The 15,543-nt window shown below is 39.0% G+C and overlaps 1 protein-coding gene across 5 annotated transcripts in view; it reads left to right on the forward strand.

Annotated features, from left to right (window-relative positions):
• TAF2 (TATA-box binding protein associated factor 2) overlaps window positions 1–15,543 on the forward strand; it is a 105,849-nt gene that overhangs the window by 66,102 nt on the left and 24,204 nt on the right. For 4 of the 5 annotated variants that reach the window (XM_086695987.1, XM_086695986.1, XM_086695989.1 and 1 more), the window contains 3 exons: window positions 12,991–13,220; window positions 14,522–14,677; window positions 15,160–15,265. In XM_086695987.1, the coding sequence (XP_086552113.1) occupies window positions 12,991–13,220; window positions 14,522–14,677; window positions 15,160–15,265 (492 nt within the window). The remainder of the gene's footprint in view (window positions 1–12,990; window positions 13,221–14,521; window positions 14,678–15,159; window positions 15,266–15,543) is intronic. The other variant, XM_025922650.2, reaches the window with a different exon arrangement.

The raw sequence follows: 15,543 nt of genomic DNA on the forward strand, positions 1-15,543 counted from the left end.
AGGGAGACAGTACCATGGCAGTTAAGAAAAGATCATCTTAGAATAGGTGGTCATCAGATGCTTTTGAAGAATCAAAGTTTGCTTGCTTAGCTGGTTTCAGAAGTTTCTCAGTAAGATAGTAATTTTGGTAGGATACATAGTATTAGAATTTTGAAAATTGTGGGGCACTTGGATGGCTCAGTCGGTTAAGCATCCGACTTCAGCTCAGATTATGATCTTGCGGTTTACGAGTTCGAGCCCCACATCAGACTCTGTGCTGACAGCTCAGAGCCTGGAGCCTGCTTCAGATTCTGTCTCTCTCTCTCTCTCTGTCCCTCCCCCTACCTCACGCTCTGTCTCCCTCTCTCAAAAATAAATAAAAACATAGCCAAAAAAATTTTTTTAGAAAAAATAATTTTTAGAAAAAATATTTTTGAAAATTGAAATTTGAGGGGCGCCTGGGTGGCGCAGTCGGTTAAGCGTCCGACTTCAGCCAGGTCACGATCTCGCGGTCCGTGAGTTCGAGCCCCGCGTCAGGCTCTGGGCTGATGGCTCGGAGCCTGGAGCCTGTTTCTGATTCTGTGTCTCCCTCTCTCTCTGCCCCTCCCCCGTTCGTGCTCTGTCTCTCTCTGTCCCAAAAATAAATAAACGTTGAAAAAAAAAAAATTAAAAAAAAAAAAAAAAAGAAAATTGAAATTTGAGAATAAGACTAATTATATGAACTTCTATTCATGTTCTTTTTTCTTTCATCTATCACTCAATGAATATTAGTAATACTCTTTTTAGAAATATACTAGGGAGACTTAGAGCTGAAAGTTACCAAGAGGGACACCTGGTAACTGAGTCATTCTAATGGCCATGTGCTGGAAGCAAGGTTCCCAGACTTCTGTTTTTGAGATCCTAGACTGACTGCCTGGTGTCTAAGACTCTCTGCTTGGTGTATGGTAGCTCCACTTAGCCTTATGTTCTGGGTGCTGCTCTGGTATCATCCCAACGGTTTTGTTTTAAAGCTTCATTTATTTTTTTTTAATAAAAAAAATTTTTTTTTAAGTTTGTTTATTTTGAGAGAGGTAGAGTGTGTGTGTGTGTGTGCGTGTGTGTGTGCATGCATGTGTGCGTGCAAGTGGGAGAGGGGCAGAGATAGAATCCCAAGCAGGCTCTGTGCTGCTAGCACAGAGCCATTGGGGGGCTCCAACTCATCAACCAGGAGATTATGACCTCAGCTGAGATCAAGAGTCAGCAGCTTAACCTGTTGAGCCACCCAGGTGCCCTCAACAGTTTTTGTTTCAAAGGTACGCACACACACACACAGAGCTATCTATGTATGTACACATACGTACAGACGTCAAATATCTTACCCCATTTTTTAGTTTAATTTTCCCCTGTAACTTTTTCTCCCCAAACTTTTGTTTTTAAATTTTTCAAAGTTTAGGGGCACCTGGGTGGCTCAGTCAGTTGTGTCCAACTTTGGCTCAAGCCACGATCTCATGGTTTGTGAGTTCAAGCCCTACATTGGGCTCTGCACTGACAGTGCGGAGCCTCCCTGGGATTCTCTCTCAGTCTCTCTCTCTCTGCTCCTCCCAACTCACTTGCACATGTATGTGCTCTCTCTCAAAATAAACTTTAAAAAAAAATTTACAAAGCTTAGAAAAATCTTAAGAATAGTACAGTGAATGGCTGTGTATTTTCATCTTGGGTTATTAGTTGTTAACTTTTTACCATATTTACTTTGTTTCTTTTCCCTTTCTTTCTTTATACATACCTCTTTTTTTCCTGAATTGTTTGAAAGTAAGTTGTATCATGATGCTATTCCCAAAATACTTTAGTGTATATTCCTATGAATAAGGACAATCCTCAATATCGTTAACACACCCTACTCCAATATATATCTGATATTCAGATTTCTTTGTCTCCCAAAATGTCCTTGTAGTTCCCATATAGCTTTTACAATAATAATGTTCCTCATAAAGAGTAAACATTTTTAAACAAACATCTTTCACATTATATGATCTTTGTTCCTAGTGGCTTTAAGAATCTTAATTAGGTTTTTTTTTTTTAATGTTTTTTTTGAGAGACAGCACGTGTACACTTTCAGGGGAGGGGCAGAGAGAGAGGAAGACAGAGAATCCTAAGCAAGTTCCGTGCTGCCAGTGCAGAGCCTGTCACAGGGCTTGATCCCATGAACTATGAGATCATGGTCTGAGTTGAAATCAAGAGTTGGATGCCTAACCGACTGAGCCACCCAGGTGCTCCTAAGTAGATTTATTTTTAATCAAAAGTATCACATTGTTCGCGGGCAGTTCTTTTTAAAGGCTTCAGGTATTCATTTATTTATCATTTCTTGAGCACCAATTTGCCACTATACTGTGTTTTGTGTGTATCAGATACTTTGTGTTAACTTAGTGTACTAGAAAGAGAGGCATAGGAACAGATAAATTATAATACAAATAGATAGTTACTGAAATAAAGCAAAGAGCAAAGTACTCTAGAAACCTGAAGAACAGAACCATGAGCCCTGCCTGGAATGGCAGAATGTTCATGGGGTAGTGACATTTGAGATATCTCTTGAAGAGCGCAAAAGAGTTTGCCACACGAGAAAGACATTTTAGGTAAGTCTCAAGTTCTGAAAGGATGTTTGGCAGATGGTATTATCTGGAAAAATAGATTAGGATGCAAAAGTGAAAGGCCTTAGGAGCTGACATTTTATTTATCCTGTATACAGTGGGGAACAGGTGGAGTTATGACCTGACTGGCTTCTATTAAATGTATATATTTGTTTCCACACAATGATTTTCCTTTCCCAACAAAAAAGGCTTTAAAATTCAGAACATATGAGATCCTACCTTTAATAGCTTTCTGTAAGATACTGGATTATAGACCAACATGACAATAATTTAAAAAAATACATTTAAAAATTAAAAACTTAGGAATTGGAGATTTTTACTGGTGCTTTACATTTCATTTAAAATATAAGTGCTTTCTCAAGTTTTACCTGTTAAACAGTGTTTTTTCATTTCTTAAGATAGAAGCCTGCATTGAAGAGATTGTATATTATTATGAAGGAAATTTTAGCTGTTACTCCCAAGCTGCTCTTTAGTGTTCGTCACATTACTGTAAGAATGACATGAAAACTTTTATGTAATTACTCAGGACATTGATGGCTGTTTACATGATACTTTTTAGTGTTTAGAAGTGTACAGCTAAACTCAAGGGGTAGATTGAAGGACAACTTCTAATTCAGTTTGGTGGGATTTGCCAAGTTTCAGAGTAAGAAAATAGACAATTTTGGTACTAACATCAGAAGATTTCAAAGTTCTCCCCCTCTGTGTTTCTCCCGTAGAACACTCCTTGCTAGGAATAGGAATGGTCAAGAAAATGAAAACATATTAATGCATTTTTTTGTAGGAAATTACATATATATACACACACATGGATATGAATGACATGTTTTCACTCAGTGTAATATGCATGGAGAGATCAGGACAGAACTTACCTGTGGCAGTTGTATTTGTCTGGCCCAACTCTTTAAAAATGTCCAAGCTTCTTTCATCTGTAAGAAATGCTGGGCTTTTGGAAAACAAAGGTTTCAAAGTGAGCTTTCTTCTTAGCAGCTTTTTATCTTAATTAGCTTTAGGAAGCAATGACTTCGGGAAATGAAGAGATGCTCTTTTTAGGCTCAGATTTGCTGGTTTGGGGGTTGTCTTTAAGATACTTTATGATATGAATAGAGAACGTCAGTACTGGGTTCCTGCTTTCTTCATGAGTGTTGTCCTTCCGTCTCAAGTAAGCACGGTGGGTCCCAAAGTGTAACTACTAGTGAGGACGGAGCAGTCCACGTCTTAACTTGAGAGAAGAGAAGAATGTTGTTTCACACATGTGAGGATTCCTTGCCATTTAAGTGATTGGGACCATTTCAGCTAGAAGAAGAAGTTCTTCAAAATGCTGTCACTGAGGACAGAAATCAGGAGTTATTTCAGGGCCTCTTACTAAGGAATGGAAATGATTTCTTTCAAGTCATAGAATTTGACCTGTGGGGATATTAAACACCATCTCCGTTCAGTGCTCTCATTTTAGGGCCCACCTCCTGACGTGCCCAGGATCACAGAGCTAACATAATTTGGCAGAAGTGTTTTCCTCACTATACCACTGAACTTAATTGCACTACAAATAATGACAACCATTTTAAGATTTTATTTCATGATTTTAAAATGTGATGGAGCTTTGATCTTTTTTTCTCTTTTGTAATTTTAACAGAAGTACTGCTGTTAATTTTTTAGCTCCCTCTTACGAGCCCTAAATTTTCATTTTACAAATCAATTTTTTTAAATATGAAATTTATTGGGGCGCCTGGGTGGCGCAGTCGGTTGAGCGTCCGACTTCAGCCAGGTCACGATCTCGCGGTCCGTGAGTTCGAGCCCCGCGTCAGGCTCTGGGCTGATGGCTTGGAGCCTGGAGCCCGTTTCCGATTCTGTGTCTCCCTCTCTCTCTGCCCCTCCCCCGTTCATGCTCTGTCTCTCTCTGTCCCAAAAATAAATAAACGTTGAAAAAAAAAATTAAAAAATAAATAAATAAATAAATAAATAAATAATAAATATGAAATTTATTGTCAAATTGGTTTCCATACAACACCCAGTGCTCATCCCAACAGGTGCCCTCCTCAATACCCATCACCCACCCTCCCACCCCCCATCAACCCTCAGTTTGTTCTCAGTTTTAAGAGTCTCTTATGGTTTGGCTCCCTCCCTCTCTATGCTTTTTTTTTTTCCTTCCCCTCCCCCATGGTCTTCTGTTAAGTTTCTCAGGATCCACATAAGAGTGAAAACATACGGTATCTTTCTCTCTATGACTTATTTCACTTAGCATAACACTCTCCAGTTCCATCCACGTTGCTACAAAAGGCCATATTTCATTCTTTCTCATGGCCACGTGGTATTCCATTGTGTATATAAACCACGATTTCTTTATCCATTCATCAGTTGATGGACATTTAGGCTCTTTCCATAATTTGGCTATTGTTGAAAGTGCTGCTATAAACGTTGGGATACAATGGGGTACAAGTCTCCCTATGCATCAGCATTCCTGTATCCCTTGGGTAAATTCCTAGCAGTGCTATTGCTGGGTCATAAGGTAGATCTGTTTTTAATTTTTTGAGGAACCTCCACACTGCTTTCCAGAGCGGCTGCACCAGTTTGCATTCCCACCAACAGTGCAAGAAGGTTCCCGTTTCTCCACATCCTCACCAGCATCTATAGTCTCCTGATTTGTTCGTTTTAGCCACTCTGACTGGCATGAGGTGGTATCTGAGTGTGGTTTTGATTTGTATTTCCCTGATGAGGAGCGACGTTGAGCAACTTTTCATGTGCCTGTTGGCCATCCAGATGTCTTCTTTAGAGAAGTGTCTATTCATGTTTTCTGTCCATTTCTTCACTGGATTATTTGTTTTTCGGGTGTGGAGTTTGGTGAGCTGTTTATAGATTTTGGATACTAGCCCTTTGTCCAATATGTCATTTGCAAATATCTTTTCCCATTCCGTTGGTTGCCTTTTAGTTTTGTTGATTGTTTCCTTTGCTGTGCAGAAGCATTTTATCTTGATGAGGTCCCAGTAGTTCATTTTTGCTTTTAATTCCCTTGCCTTTGGGGATGTGTCAAGTAAGAAATTGCTGCAGCTGAGGTAGAGAGGTTTTTTTCTGCTTTCTCCTCTAGGATGTTGATGGTTTCCTGTCCCACATTCAGGTCCTTCATCCATTTTGAGTTTATTTTTGTGAATGGTGTGAGAAAGTGGTCTAGTTTCATCCTTTTGCTGTTGCTGTCCAGTTCTCCCAGCACCATTTGTTAAGGAGACTGTCTTTTTGCCATTGGATGTTCTTTCCTGCTTTGTCAAAGATAAGTTGGCCATATGTTTGTGAGTGCAATTCTGGGGTTTCTATTCTATTCCATTGGTCTGTGTGTCTCTTTTTGTGCCAATACCATGGTGTCTTGATGATTACAGCTTTGTAGTAGAGGCTAAAGTCTGGGATTGTGATGCCTCCTGCTTTGGTCTTCTTCAAAATTACTTTGGCTATTAGGGGTCTTTTGTGGTTTCATACAAATTTTAGGATTGCTTGTTCTAGTTTCGAGAAGAATGCTGGTGCAATTTTGATTGGGATTGCATTGAATGTGTAGATAGCTTTGGGTAGTATTGACATTTTAACAATATTTATTTTTCCAATCCATGAGCATGGAATGTTTTTCCATTTCTTTATATCTTCTTCAATTTCCTTCGTAAGCTTTCTATAGTTTTCAGCATACAGATCTTTTACATCTTTGGTTAGATTTATTCCTAGGTATTTTATGCTTCTTGGTGCAGTTGTGAATGGGATCAGTTTCTTTATTTGTCTTTCTGTTGCTTCATTGTTAGCATATAAGAATGCAGCTGATTTCTGTACATTGATTTTGTATCCTGCGACTTTGCTGAATTCATGTATCAGTTCTAGCAGACGTGTTGGAGTCTATCGGGTTTTCCATGTATAATATCATGTCATCTGCAAAAAGTGAAAGCTTGACATCATCTTTGCCAGTTTTGATGCCTTTGATTTCCTTTTGTTGTCTGATTGCTGATGCTAGAACTTCCAACACTATGTTAAACAACAGTGGTGAGAGTGGATATCCCTGTCCTGGATATCCTCCCTGGATATCCTGATCTCAGGGAGAAAGCTCTCAGTTTTTCCCCATTGAGGATGATATTAGCTGTGGGCTTTTCATAAATGGCTTTTATGATGCATAAGTATGTTCCTTCTATCCTGACTTTCTCGAGGGTTTTTATTAAGAAAGGATGCTGATTTTGTCAAATGCTTTTTCTGCATCAATAGACAGGATCATATGGTTCTTATCTTTTCTTTTATTAATGTGATGTATCACATTGATTGATTTGCAAATGTTGAACAAGCCCCGCAGCCCAGGAATGAATCCCACTTGATCATGGTATATATAATTCTTTTTATATGCTGTTGAATTCAATTTGCTAGTATCTTATTGAGAATTTTTGCATCCATATTCATCAGGGATATTGGCCTGTAGTTCTCTTTTTTTGCTGGGTCTCTGTCTGGTTTAGGAATCAAAGTAATGCTGGCTTTATAGAATGAGTCTGGAAGTTTTCCTTCCCTTTCTATTTTTTGGAACAGCTTGAGAAGGATAGGTATTATCTCTGCTTTAAATGTCTGGTAGAATTCCCCTGGGAAGCCATCTGGTCCTGGACTATTTGTTGGGAGATTTTTGATAACTGATTCAGTTTCTTCGCTGGTTATGGGTCTATTCAAGCTTTCTATTTCTTCCTGTTTGAGTTTTGGAAGTGTGTGGGTGCTTAGGAATTTGTCCATTTCTTCCAGGTTGTCCAGTTTGTTGGCATATAATTTTTCATAGTATTCCCTGATAATTGCTTGTATTTCTGAGGGATTGGTTGTAATAATTCCATTTTCATTCATGATTCTATCTATTTGGGTCATCTCCCTTTTCTTTTTGAGAAGCTGGCCAGAGGTTTAGCAATTTTGTTTATTTTTTCAAAAAACCAACTCTTGGTTTCATTGATCTGCTCTACAGTTTTTTTAGATTCCATATTGTTTATTTCTGCTCTGATCTTTATTATTTCTCTTCTTCTGCTGCGTTTAGGGTATCTTTGCTGTTCTGCTTCTATTTCTTTAGGTGTGCTGTTAGATTTTGTATTGGGGATTTTTCTTGTTTCTTGAGATAGGCCTGGATTGCAATGTATTTTCCTCTCAGGACTGCCTTCACTGCATCCCAAAGCATTTGTATTTTTGTATTTTCATTTTCACTTGTTTCCATGTATTTTTTAATTTCTTCTCTAATTGCCTGGTTGACCCACTCATTCTTTAGTATGGTGTTCTTTAACCTCCATGCTTTTGGAGGTTTTCCAGACTTTTTCCTGTGGTTGATTTCAAGCTTCATAGCATTGTGGTCTGAAAGTATGCATGGTATGATCTCAATTCTTGTATACTTATGAAGGGCTGTTTTGTGACCCAGTATATGATCTATCTTGGAGAATGTTCCATGTGCACTCGAGAAGAAAGTATATTCTGTTGCTTTGGGATGCAGAGTTCTAAATATATCTGTCAAGTCCATCTGGTCCAATGTATCATTCAGGGCCCTTGTTTCTTTATTGACCGTGTGTCTAGATGATCTATCCATTGCTGTAAGTGGAGATTAAAGTCCCTTGCAATTACCACATTCTTATCAATAAGGTTACTTACGTTTGTGATTAATTGTTTTATATATTTGGCGGCTCCCGAATTCGGCACATAGACATTTATATAATTGTTAGCTCTTCCTGATGGATAGACCCTGTAATTATTATATAATGCCTTTCTTCATCTCTTGTTACCACCTTTAATTTAAAGTCTAGTTTGTCTGGTATAAGTATGGCTACTCCAGCTTTCTTTTGGCTTCCAGTAGCATGATAGATAGTTCTCCATCCCCTTACTTTCAGTCTGAAGGTGTCCTCATGTCTAAAATGAGTCTCTTGTAGACAGCAAATAGATGGGTCTTGTTTTTTTATCCATTCTGATACCCTATGTCTTTTGGTTGGAGCATTTAGTCCATTTACATTCAGTGTTATTATTGAAAGATATGGGTTTAGAGTCATTGTGATGTCTGTAGGTTTCATGCTTATAGTGATGTCTCTGGTACTTTGTGGTCCTTGCAACATTTCACTCACAGAATCCCCCTTAAGATCTCTTGTAGGGCTGGTTTAGTGGTGATGAATTCCTTCAGTTTTTGTTTGTTTGGGAAGACCTTTATCTCTTCTTCTATTCTGAGTGACAGACTTGCTGGATAAAGGATTCTCAGCTGCATATTTTTTCTGTTCATCACATTGAAGATTTCCCGCCATTCCTTTTTGGCCCGCCAAGTTTCAGTAGAGAGATCCGTCACTAGTCTTATTGCTCTCTCTTTATATGTTAGAGCATGTTTATCCCTAGCTGCTTTCAGAATTTTCTCTTTATCCTTGTATTTTGCCAGTTTCACTATGATATGTCACGCAGAAGATCGATTCGTTACGTCTGAAGGGAGTTCTCTGTGCCTCTTGGATTTCAATGCCTGTTTCCTTCCCCAGATCAGGGAAGTTCTCAACTATGATTTGTTCAAGTACACCTTCAGCCCCTTTCTCTCTCTCTCTTCCTCTTTTGGAATTCCTATTATACGGATATTGTTCTGCTTGATTGCATCACTTAGTTCTCTAATTCTCCCCTCATACTCCTGGATTTTTTTTATCTTTTTCTCAGCTTCCTCTTTTTCCATAATTTTATCTTCTAGTTCACCTATTCTCCCTTCTGCCTCTTCAATCTGAGCTGTGGTCACCTCCATTTTATTTTGCACCTCATTTATAGCATTTTTTAGCTCCTCATGACTATTTCTTAGTCCTTTGTTCTCTGTAGTAATAGATTCTCTGCTGTCCTCTATACTTTTTTCAAGCCCAGCGATTAATTTTATGACTATTATTCTAAATTCTTGTTCTGTTATATTGCTTAAGTCATTTTTGATCAATTCGTTAGCTGTCACTCCCTCCTGGATTTTCTTTTGTGGAGAGTTGTTCCATATTGTCATTTTGGGTAGTCCCTGGGATGGCACAGAACTGCAGGGCACTTCCCCTGTGCGGTCTGGAGTAACTTGTGTTGGTGGGCGGGGCCGCAGTCAGACCTGATGTCTGTCCCCAGCCCACCGCTGGGGCCACAGTCAGACTGGTGTGTACCTTATCTTCTCCTCTCCCAGGGGCAGGACTCACTGTGGAGTGGTGTGGCCCCAGTCTGGGCTACTTGCACACTGCCAGGCTTGTGGTGCTGCTTTGATGGGATCTGGCGTATTAGCCGGGGTGGATCTGCAAGGTGCACAGGGATGGGAGGGGCAGGCTTAGCTCGCTTTGCCATCTGTGGTCCCCTGCGGGAGGGGCCCTGTAGCACCGGGAAGGAGGCAGACCCGTCGGAGGGATGGATCCACAGAAGCACAGCATTGGGAGTTTGCGCTGTGCAAGCAACTTCAGTGATGGTAACTGGTTCCCTTTGGGATTTCGGCTGGGGAATGGGAGAGGGAGATGGCGCTGGCCAGCGCCTTTGTTCCCCTCTGAGCTGAGCTCTGTCTTCCAGGGCTCAACACCTCTCCCTCCCGGTGTCCTCTCACCCTCCCGCTCACCGAGCAGAGCTGTTGACTTATAATATTCCAGATGTTAAGTCCTGCTGCCTGTCAGAACTCACGCAGTCCATCCCCTCCACTTTTGCAAGCCAGACTTGGGGATTTTGCCTTACCGGACAAGCTGCCCCTCCACTGCCCGGCTCCCTCCCGCCACCGTCTCTCCGCCGTGTAGCGCGCACCGTCTCTCCGCCCTCCCTACCCTCTTCCGTGGGCCTGTTGTCTACGCTTGGCTCTGGAGAGTCCGTTCTGCTAGTCTTCTGGTGGTTTTCTGCGTTATTTAGGCAGATGTGGGTGGAATCTAAGTGACCAGCAGGACACGGTGAGCCCAGTGTCCTACACCCACAAATTAATTTTTTTAAAGGAAAAATCCAATTGCCCTCAGGATCAAAACAATGTTCATTCTTCCATGCAAATTGAAGGTCAACCAAAATCTTCAGAAAATAAGACCAAAAAGCCCACATAGAAATAAAAAGTAACAAAACTCTTCTCATAGGGGTTTAGTGCATTTGGCAGCCTTCACTGTGCTGCCTAATCATCCTCAAACTGACTTTCAAAAAACAGAACACCTTAGCTCATCAGAATGTACATTTTCCATTTGCTAATAATTTTTTTTAAACTTTGAGGAATTTTACACTCAATTGCCTGACTGGTTTCAGTGTCATCTACAACATAGTTCAGGATGGTTATTTGCAGTAGACATAATTAGGTGATACTGATCTTCAAGGCTAAATTTTCTTCCAGTATAAATGTACCCTAAGCTGTTCCAGTTTTCTTTACTGATGAAATGGCTATGGTTCACTCCTTTTCTTGCTGTGCCCATGAATAGATAGTGCTGGCTGCTGTGGCCTGATTCCTTCCCTTCCCTCAGAGGTTTGAGCCACCAGCCCTTGTAATAAAAGGCCTGGGAATCTGATACCTATCCTCTGTGGAGTCTTTACATGTATAAACTGTTTTGAGAAGGAGAATAATGAATGCCTACCAAAATTCAAGCACTGTCAGGTCATTAAAGTGTGCAGATCTGCATATTCTGGAGAAGGAAATGGATTTCCTGTGCAAAATTCTTCTTTTCACTCTGTACTGTTCTTCCCGTTCCTAGTTTCTCTGTAGTTTTTATGACAAAAACTTCATTCTCCTCAGGAGGTCTTGCCTCTTTCTTTTGCTTCTAACAAGGGTGTGTATCTTTGACCTTGTCACATAGAAGCAAAATTGAAGATGGTTCAAATAGGATTGATGATCGCCGTTTCATGGCAGGCAAGGTACCTAGCACAGTGTAGTATGTCATACAAACTCTATGAAGTTATAATTCCTCCTATATGAATTTCCTTTGCATGTAATTAATGTCATATTTACTTCTGTTGGAGTAAGTCTCATTAGAATCTTTACTTGACTGATTGTATTTTATTTCCTCATGGTAATATTTGTTGTTGAAAACCACAAAGCTTAATATTTATGCTGTCTAAAATTTGCTGCAGCAACTTCTTTCCCTTTTGTCTTTCCTTTTTAAGCATTACAGTCTTTTGAAACTATAGTTCTTGGTCAAAATTAAGAATTTGTAGAGATTATTTTTCTTATCCAGAAGAATTTACATGTTACTTTTCATTGATTTTAAGTTTTGTGCATCATTTTAAATTCCACCTAGAAATGATAGCAATCGTCTAACCCTAGATGACAAATTTCATCTTATCAGTCAGTTCTATTTGATGGAAGTATCTGCCTGGGATGTTTTATTGGGGAAAAGGGGAAAGTGAGAAAGAACTGTGGTATTGATGTCCTCTCTAATCTGTCATTGATAATGAGATAAGGTATAATCTGAGCTCAAAACCCTTATTTTGGAGGTTAAAAAAAAAACAAAACCCGAGATTCATCAAAGAAATTGAAAGAACCTGTCTGTAGTCTCTCATCTACTTTAAATTTAATCTCTACACAGTCAGCTTTCTTCTGGTCATTATGTGTTTTACCAGCTGTTGCTATCTCTGGGATTTGCTTTTTCCTATAATTTTTATCTTTTAAACATATACCTTGCAGGGGCACCTGAGTGCCTCAGTTGGTTGAGGGTCCAACTTTGCCTCAGATCATGATCTCGCAGGCTGTGTCAGGCTCTGTGCTGACAGCTCAGAACCTGGAACCTACTTTGGATACTGTGTCTCCCTCTCTCTCTGCCCCTCCCCTGCTCATGCTCTGTCACCCTTGCTCAGAAAATAAATAAACATTAAAAAAAATTCTTTAAAAACAACATACACCTTGCACAGCAACACAAACATAAAGGTGTTTAGCAAAAACATTTTCCTCCTCCTCCTCAATAAAAATTTAGAATCATGTTATTTTAAGTAGTTGTAGGGTTTATTACCATATTTAAAACCTGAAAGTAATAAATTTGAGAGGAGAATTTGTTTCAAGTGTCAGGGTTCATAAAGGCTCTTAGAGTGCTATCTTCCTAATGGGCTATTCAAGAAGAAAATCAGGCAAGATGAACAGAGAATGAATGAATGTGGAGTATTTACCAAAAAGGAGGAATTAATAGGAAATCTAAAGCCTGAAAAAATACTGCTTTTGAAATATTAAATGTTTAGTGGATGTCTAATATTCATTTGGTAAGAATAGTGTAATGATAACATGCTTTACCAATTGTAAGTTATTTGTTCGTTCACTACCATTATTGCTTTCGGAACAATTTCTGAGTATCTGTGTTAAGATGCATTTTTAGAGTAGAGGGTTTGCCTGTTGTGCCTAGGTCATTAGACGGCCCCTTTTAGCACAGTCCTTTTTCTCTGTATAGGTTCTGGAGCAGTTCATGGATAAGTGTACGTATTGACTTCTTTATTATTTACTTCTTAGGTACTTCACATGACTGGAGGTTACGTTGTGGTGCTGTGGACTTGTACTTCACACTTTTTGGCCTCAGTAGACCTTCCTGCTTGCCCTTGCCAGAGCTTGGGTTGGTTCTTAATCTAAAAGAGAAAAAAGCTGTCTTGAATCCGACCATAATTCCAGAGGCCATAGCAGGCAACCAAGAAGCTGCGATTAATCCAAGTAGTCACGCACAGCTAGTTGGATTTCAGAACCCTGTAAGAGTCACATGCATTACAGAAGATACAGTTTTATTGTATAGAGCTCCCTAGGGAAGAGAATTTATTTTTTTGAACTGGCAAATTTTAAAGCCACTGATAGTTTCATGTACCGCTTAAACTGCTGGTTGACAGTAGTTTAGCACTTTACAAAAGTTTATAAAGCACTACTGACAACTACATAGATGCACATAACAAATGATGTGCTGCCAGTCCATTTACCCCTTTTGTGATGACGTAACGATGTTTTTGTACTTGAGTGTCGAATTTCTGAGAGTAGCAGAAAATTGAAGTGAATATTTCATCTTGTCTGTATATCATATTAACAAACTATTTGAACATAGGGGCTCTGAATTTTTTTGCTATTCTGTGTAATACCTAGCACAATTCTAAGCATATGATAAATGCCTGGCAAATGCTTGTTGAATTAAATAAGTAGCAGTGAATGGTCAGGTAAATGAGTACGCTGCTGATTTGGGAAGAGATTATGCATTACGTGGTTTTGTTTTGTTTTGTTTTGTTTTAATGTATGCATGCATGTGTTTGCCTTTTAAAAACCTTTTAATTCCAGCTCTGCATTGTGAAATTACCAGATTTTTTGTAGAAAGACTTTTAGCATACTTAACAATCATTTTATTGTAATTCAAAGAAAGTTTTCCAGAAATGATTTTCATGTTGGTAACAGAATGTCCACAATAATGCAAGCTTCATTTTTCGCCAATATTTAGACCAGATTACTTGCCTGGCAATTCCCTACTGGTGTTTTGACACTTGAAAACTGAGATTCTCTTTATGCAAGTTAGTAATAATCATTTTAAATTACTTATTCACCTGGATTTTCTGGAATATAATCGTACTTATTTGTTGTAAATTTAAAATGTATCCTAGATTTTGGGTTATGAAGAAGTAAGATAGACCTTTCCATAGGAAAAAAGGGTCTCATTAAAGTGCTTTCTCAGATCGGAGTATTTATAAATCTGTATAAACGAATAGGTTTCTAATTCTTGCCCATATATGTTAATTTATTCACATTCATTCTTGGAGTCTTCAGGAAAAGAGAAAATGACACCAAAAGATACATTCTTTTGGGAAAACTCTACAAGTTTGCTTATATACCTCCCATCTCCCCCAAAAAAGACCAGCTGACAGGAAAAGGTGAAGTTTATTTTAAGCCCACTGCTGATAAATTTTAGGCACTGGGCATGCTCTAATCTGCATGGTTGCTGTAGCTATTAGTGTTCAGCTATAATATGAGCTACTTGTCTTCAGAAATCTAATTTTGATCTTGAATATTGCCGCAGGAAGATGATCACCTTGCCAAGGAAGCATCATGTAATATGTCAGCTCATCAGCAGGGAGTGAAGAGGAAGGCTGATACACCACTGGGGTCCCCACTAGAACCTGGTCAAATACTGGAGAAGAATGAGGATAGCAGTAAAGTCAAACTCAAAATCAGAGTAAGAAATACAGGTTAAACCTGTATTAATAGTGTAGGATATTCACCTTCTTGTAAATCTTTTTGAATACTTCCAATGGTTTTTCCTTAGCAGGAACAGATGGGGCAGACTGAATCATAAAGAAATCCAAATGTCCGTTTAAGACCTTCCATCTGATCATTTAACTTGTATTATCACATATTTCTTCTCTGTTTGGGGGAGGAACTATGTGTATATGATCTGCCTTGGCTCACTACCTCTTCCCACAACGTAGGAGTAGATTTTAGTTGCTATTTCATTTCCAGTAATATCCAGTCAGCTTCTTCAAGAGGCTGGACCATGTAATCTTTTCTTATTGTTAATTCTTTCTGAGAAAAAGACTACTTTTCCTTTTAAGATGTGGGGGTATATTCTGTGGCCTCTCTGCTACCTTTTCCTAAGAGCTAAGACCCAAATGTAAAGTGATGTAACGGTTCTTTTTTTCCTTTGTGTATGTGTTGTAGTTTTCAAATTCTCAAGATGAGGAGGAAATTGATATGGACACTGTTCACGATAGCCAGGCGTTTATTTCCCATCATTTGAACATGCTTGAAAGGCCATCAACTCCAGGTGAGATCAGTGCATAGCATCCGCAGGCTCATGAAGAGAGCTCATGCGGTACTGCTCTTCTAAGGTGTATTGCTTTATTTACAGGTGAACATTTGAAAGTAGCTAGTACAAAATACTGGATTGTAGCAGATTATAATGTATATCAGCAAAGGAATACATTTTTAAAAAGGGTTTTGTTTTTTTTAATTCTGTTTTATTTTGGTCCTTAAATTTTGGGCATACTTCTGGATTTGTTTTTTTAAAAATCCATTCATCAGATTCCTTCCAGTGGCTTTAAT

The sequence above is a fragment of the Puma concolor genome, chromosome F2 (assembly GCF_028749965.1).
Source record: "Puma concolor isolate L17-30 chromosome F2, mPumCon1.1.hap2, whole genome shotgun sequence".
NCBI classification, from domain to species: Eukaryota; Metazoa; Chordata; class Mammalia; order Carnivora; family Felidae; genus Puma; species Puma concolor.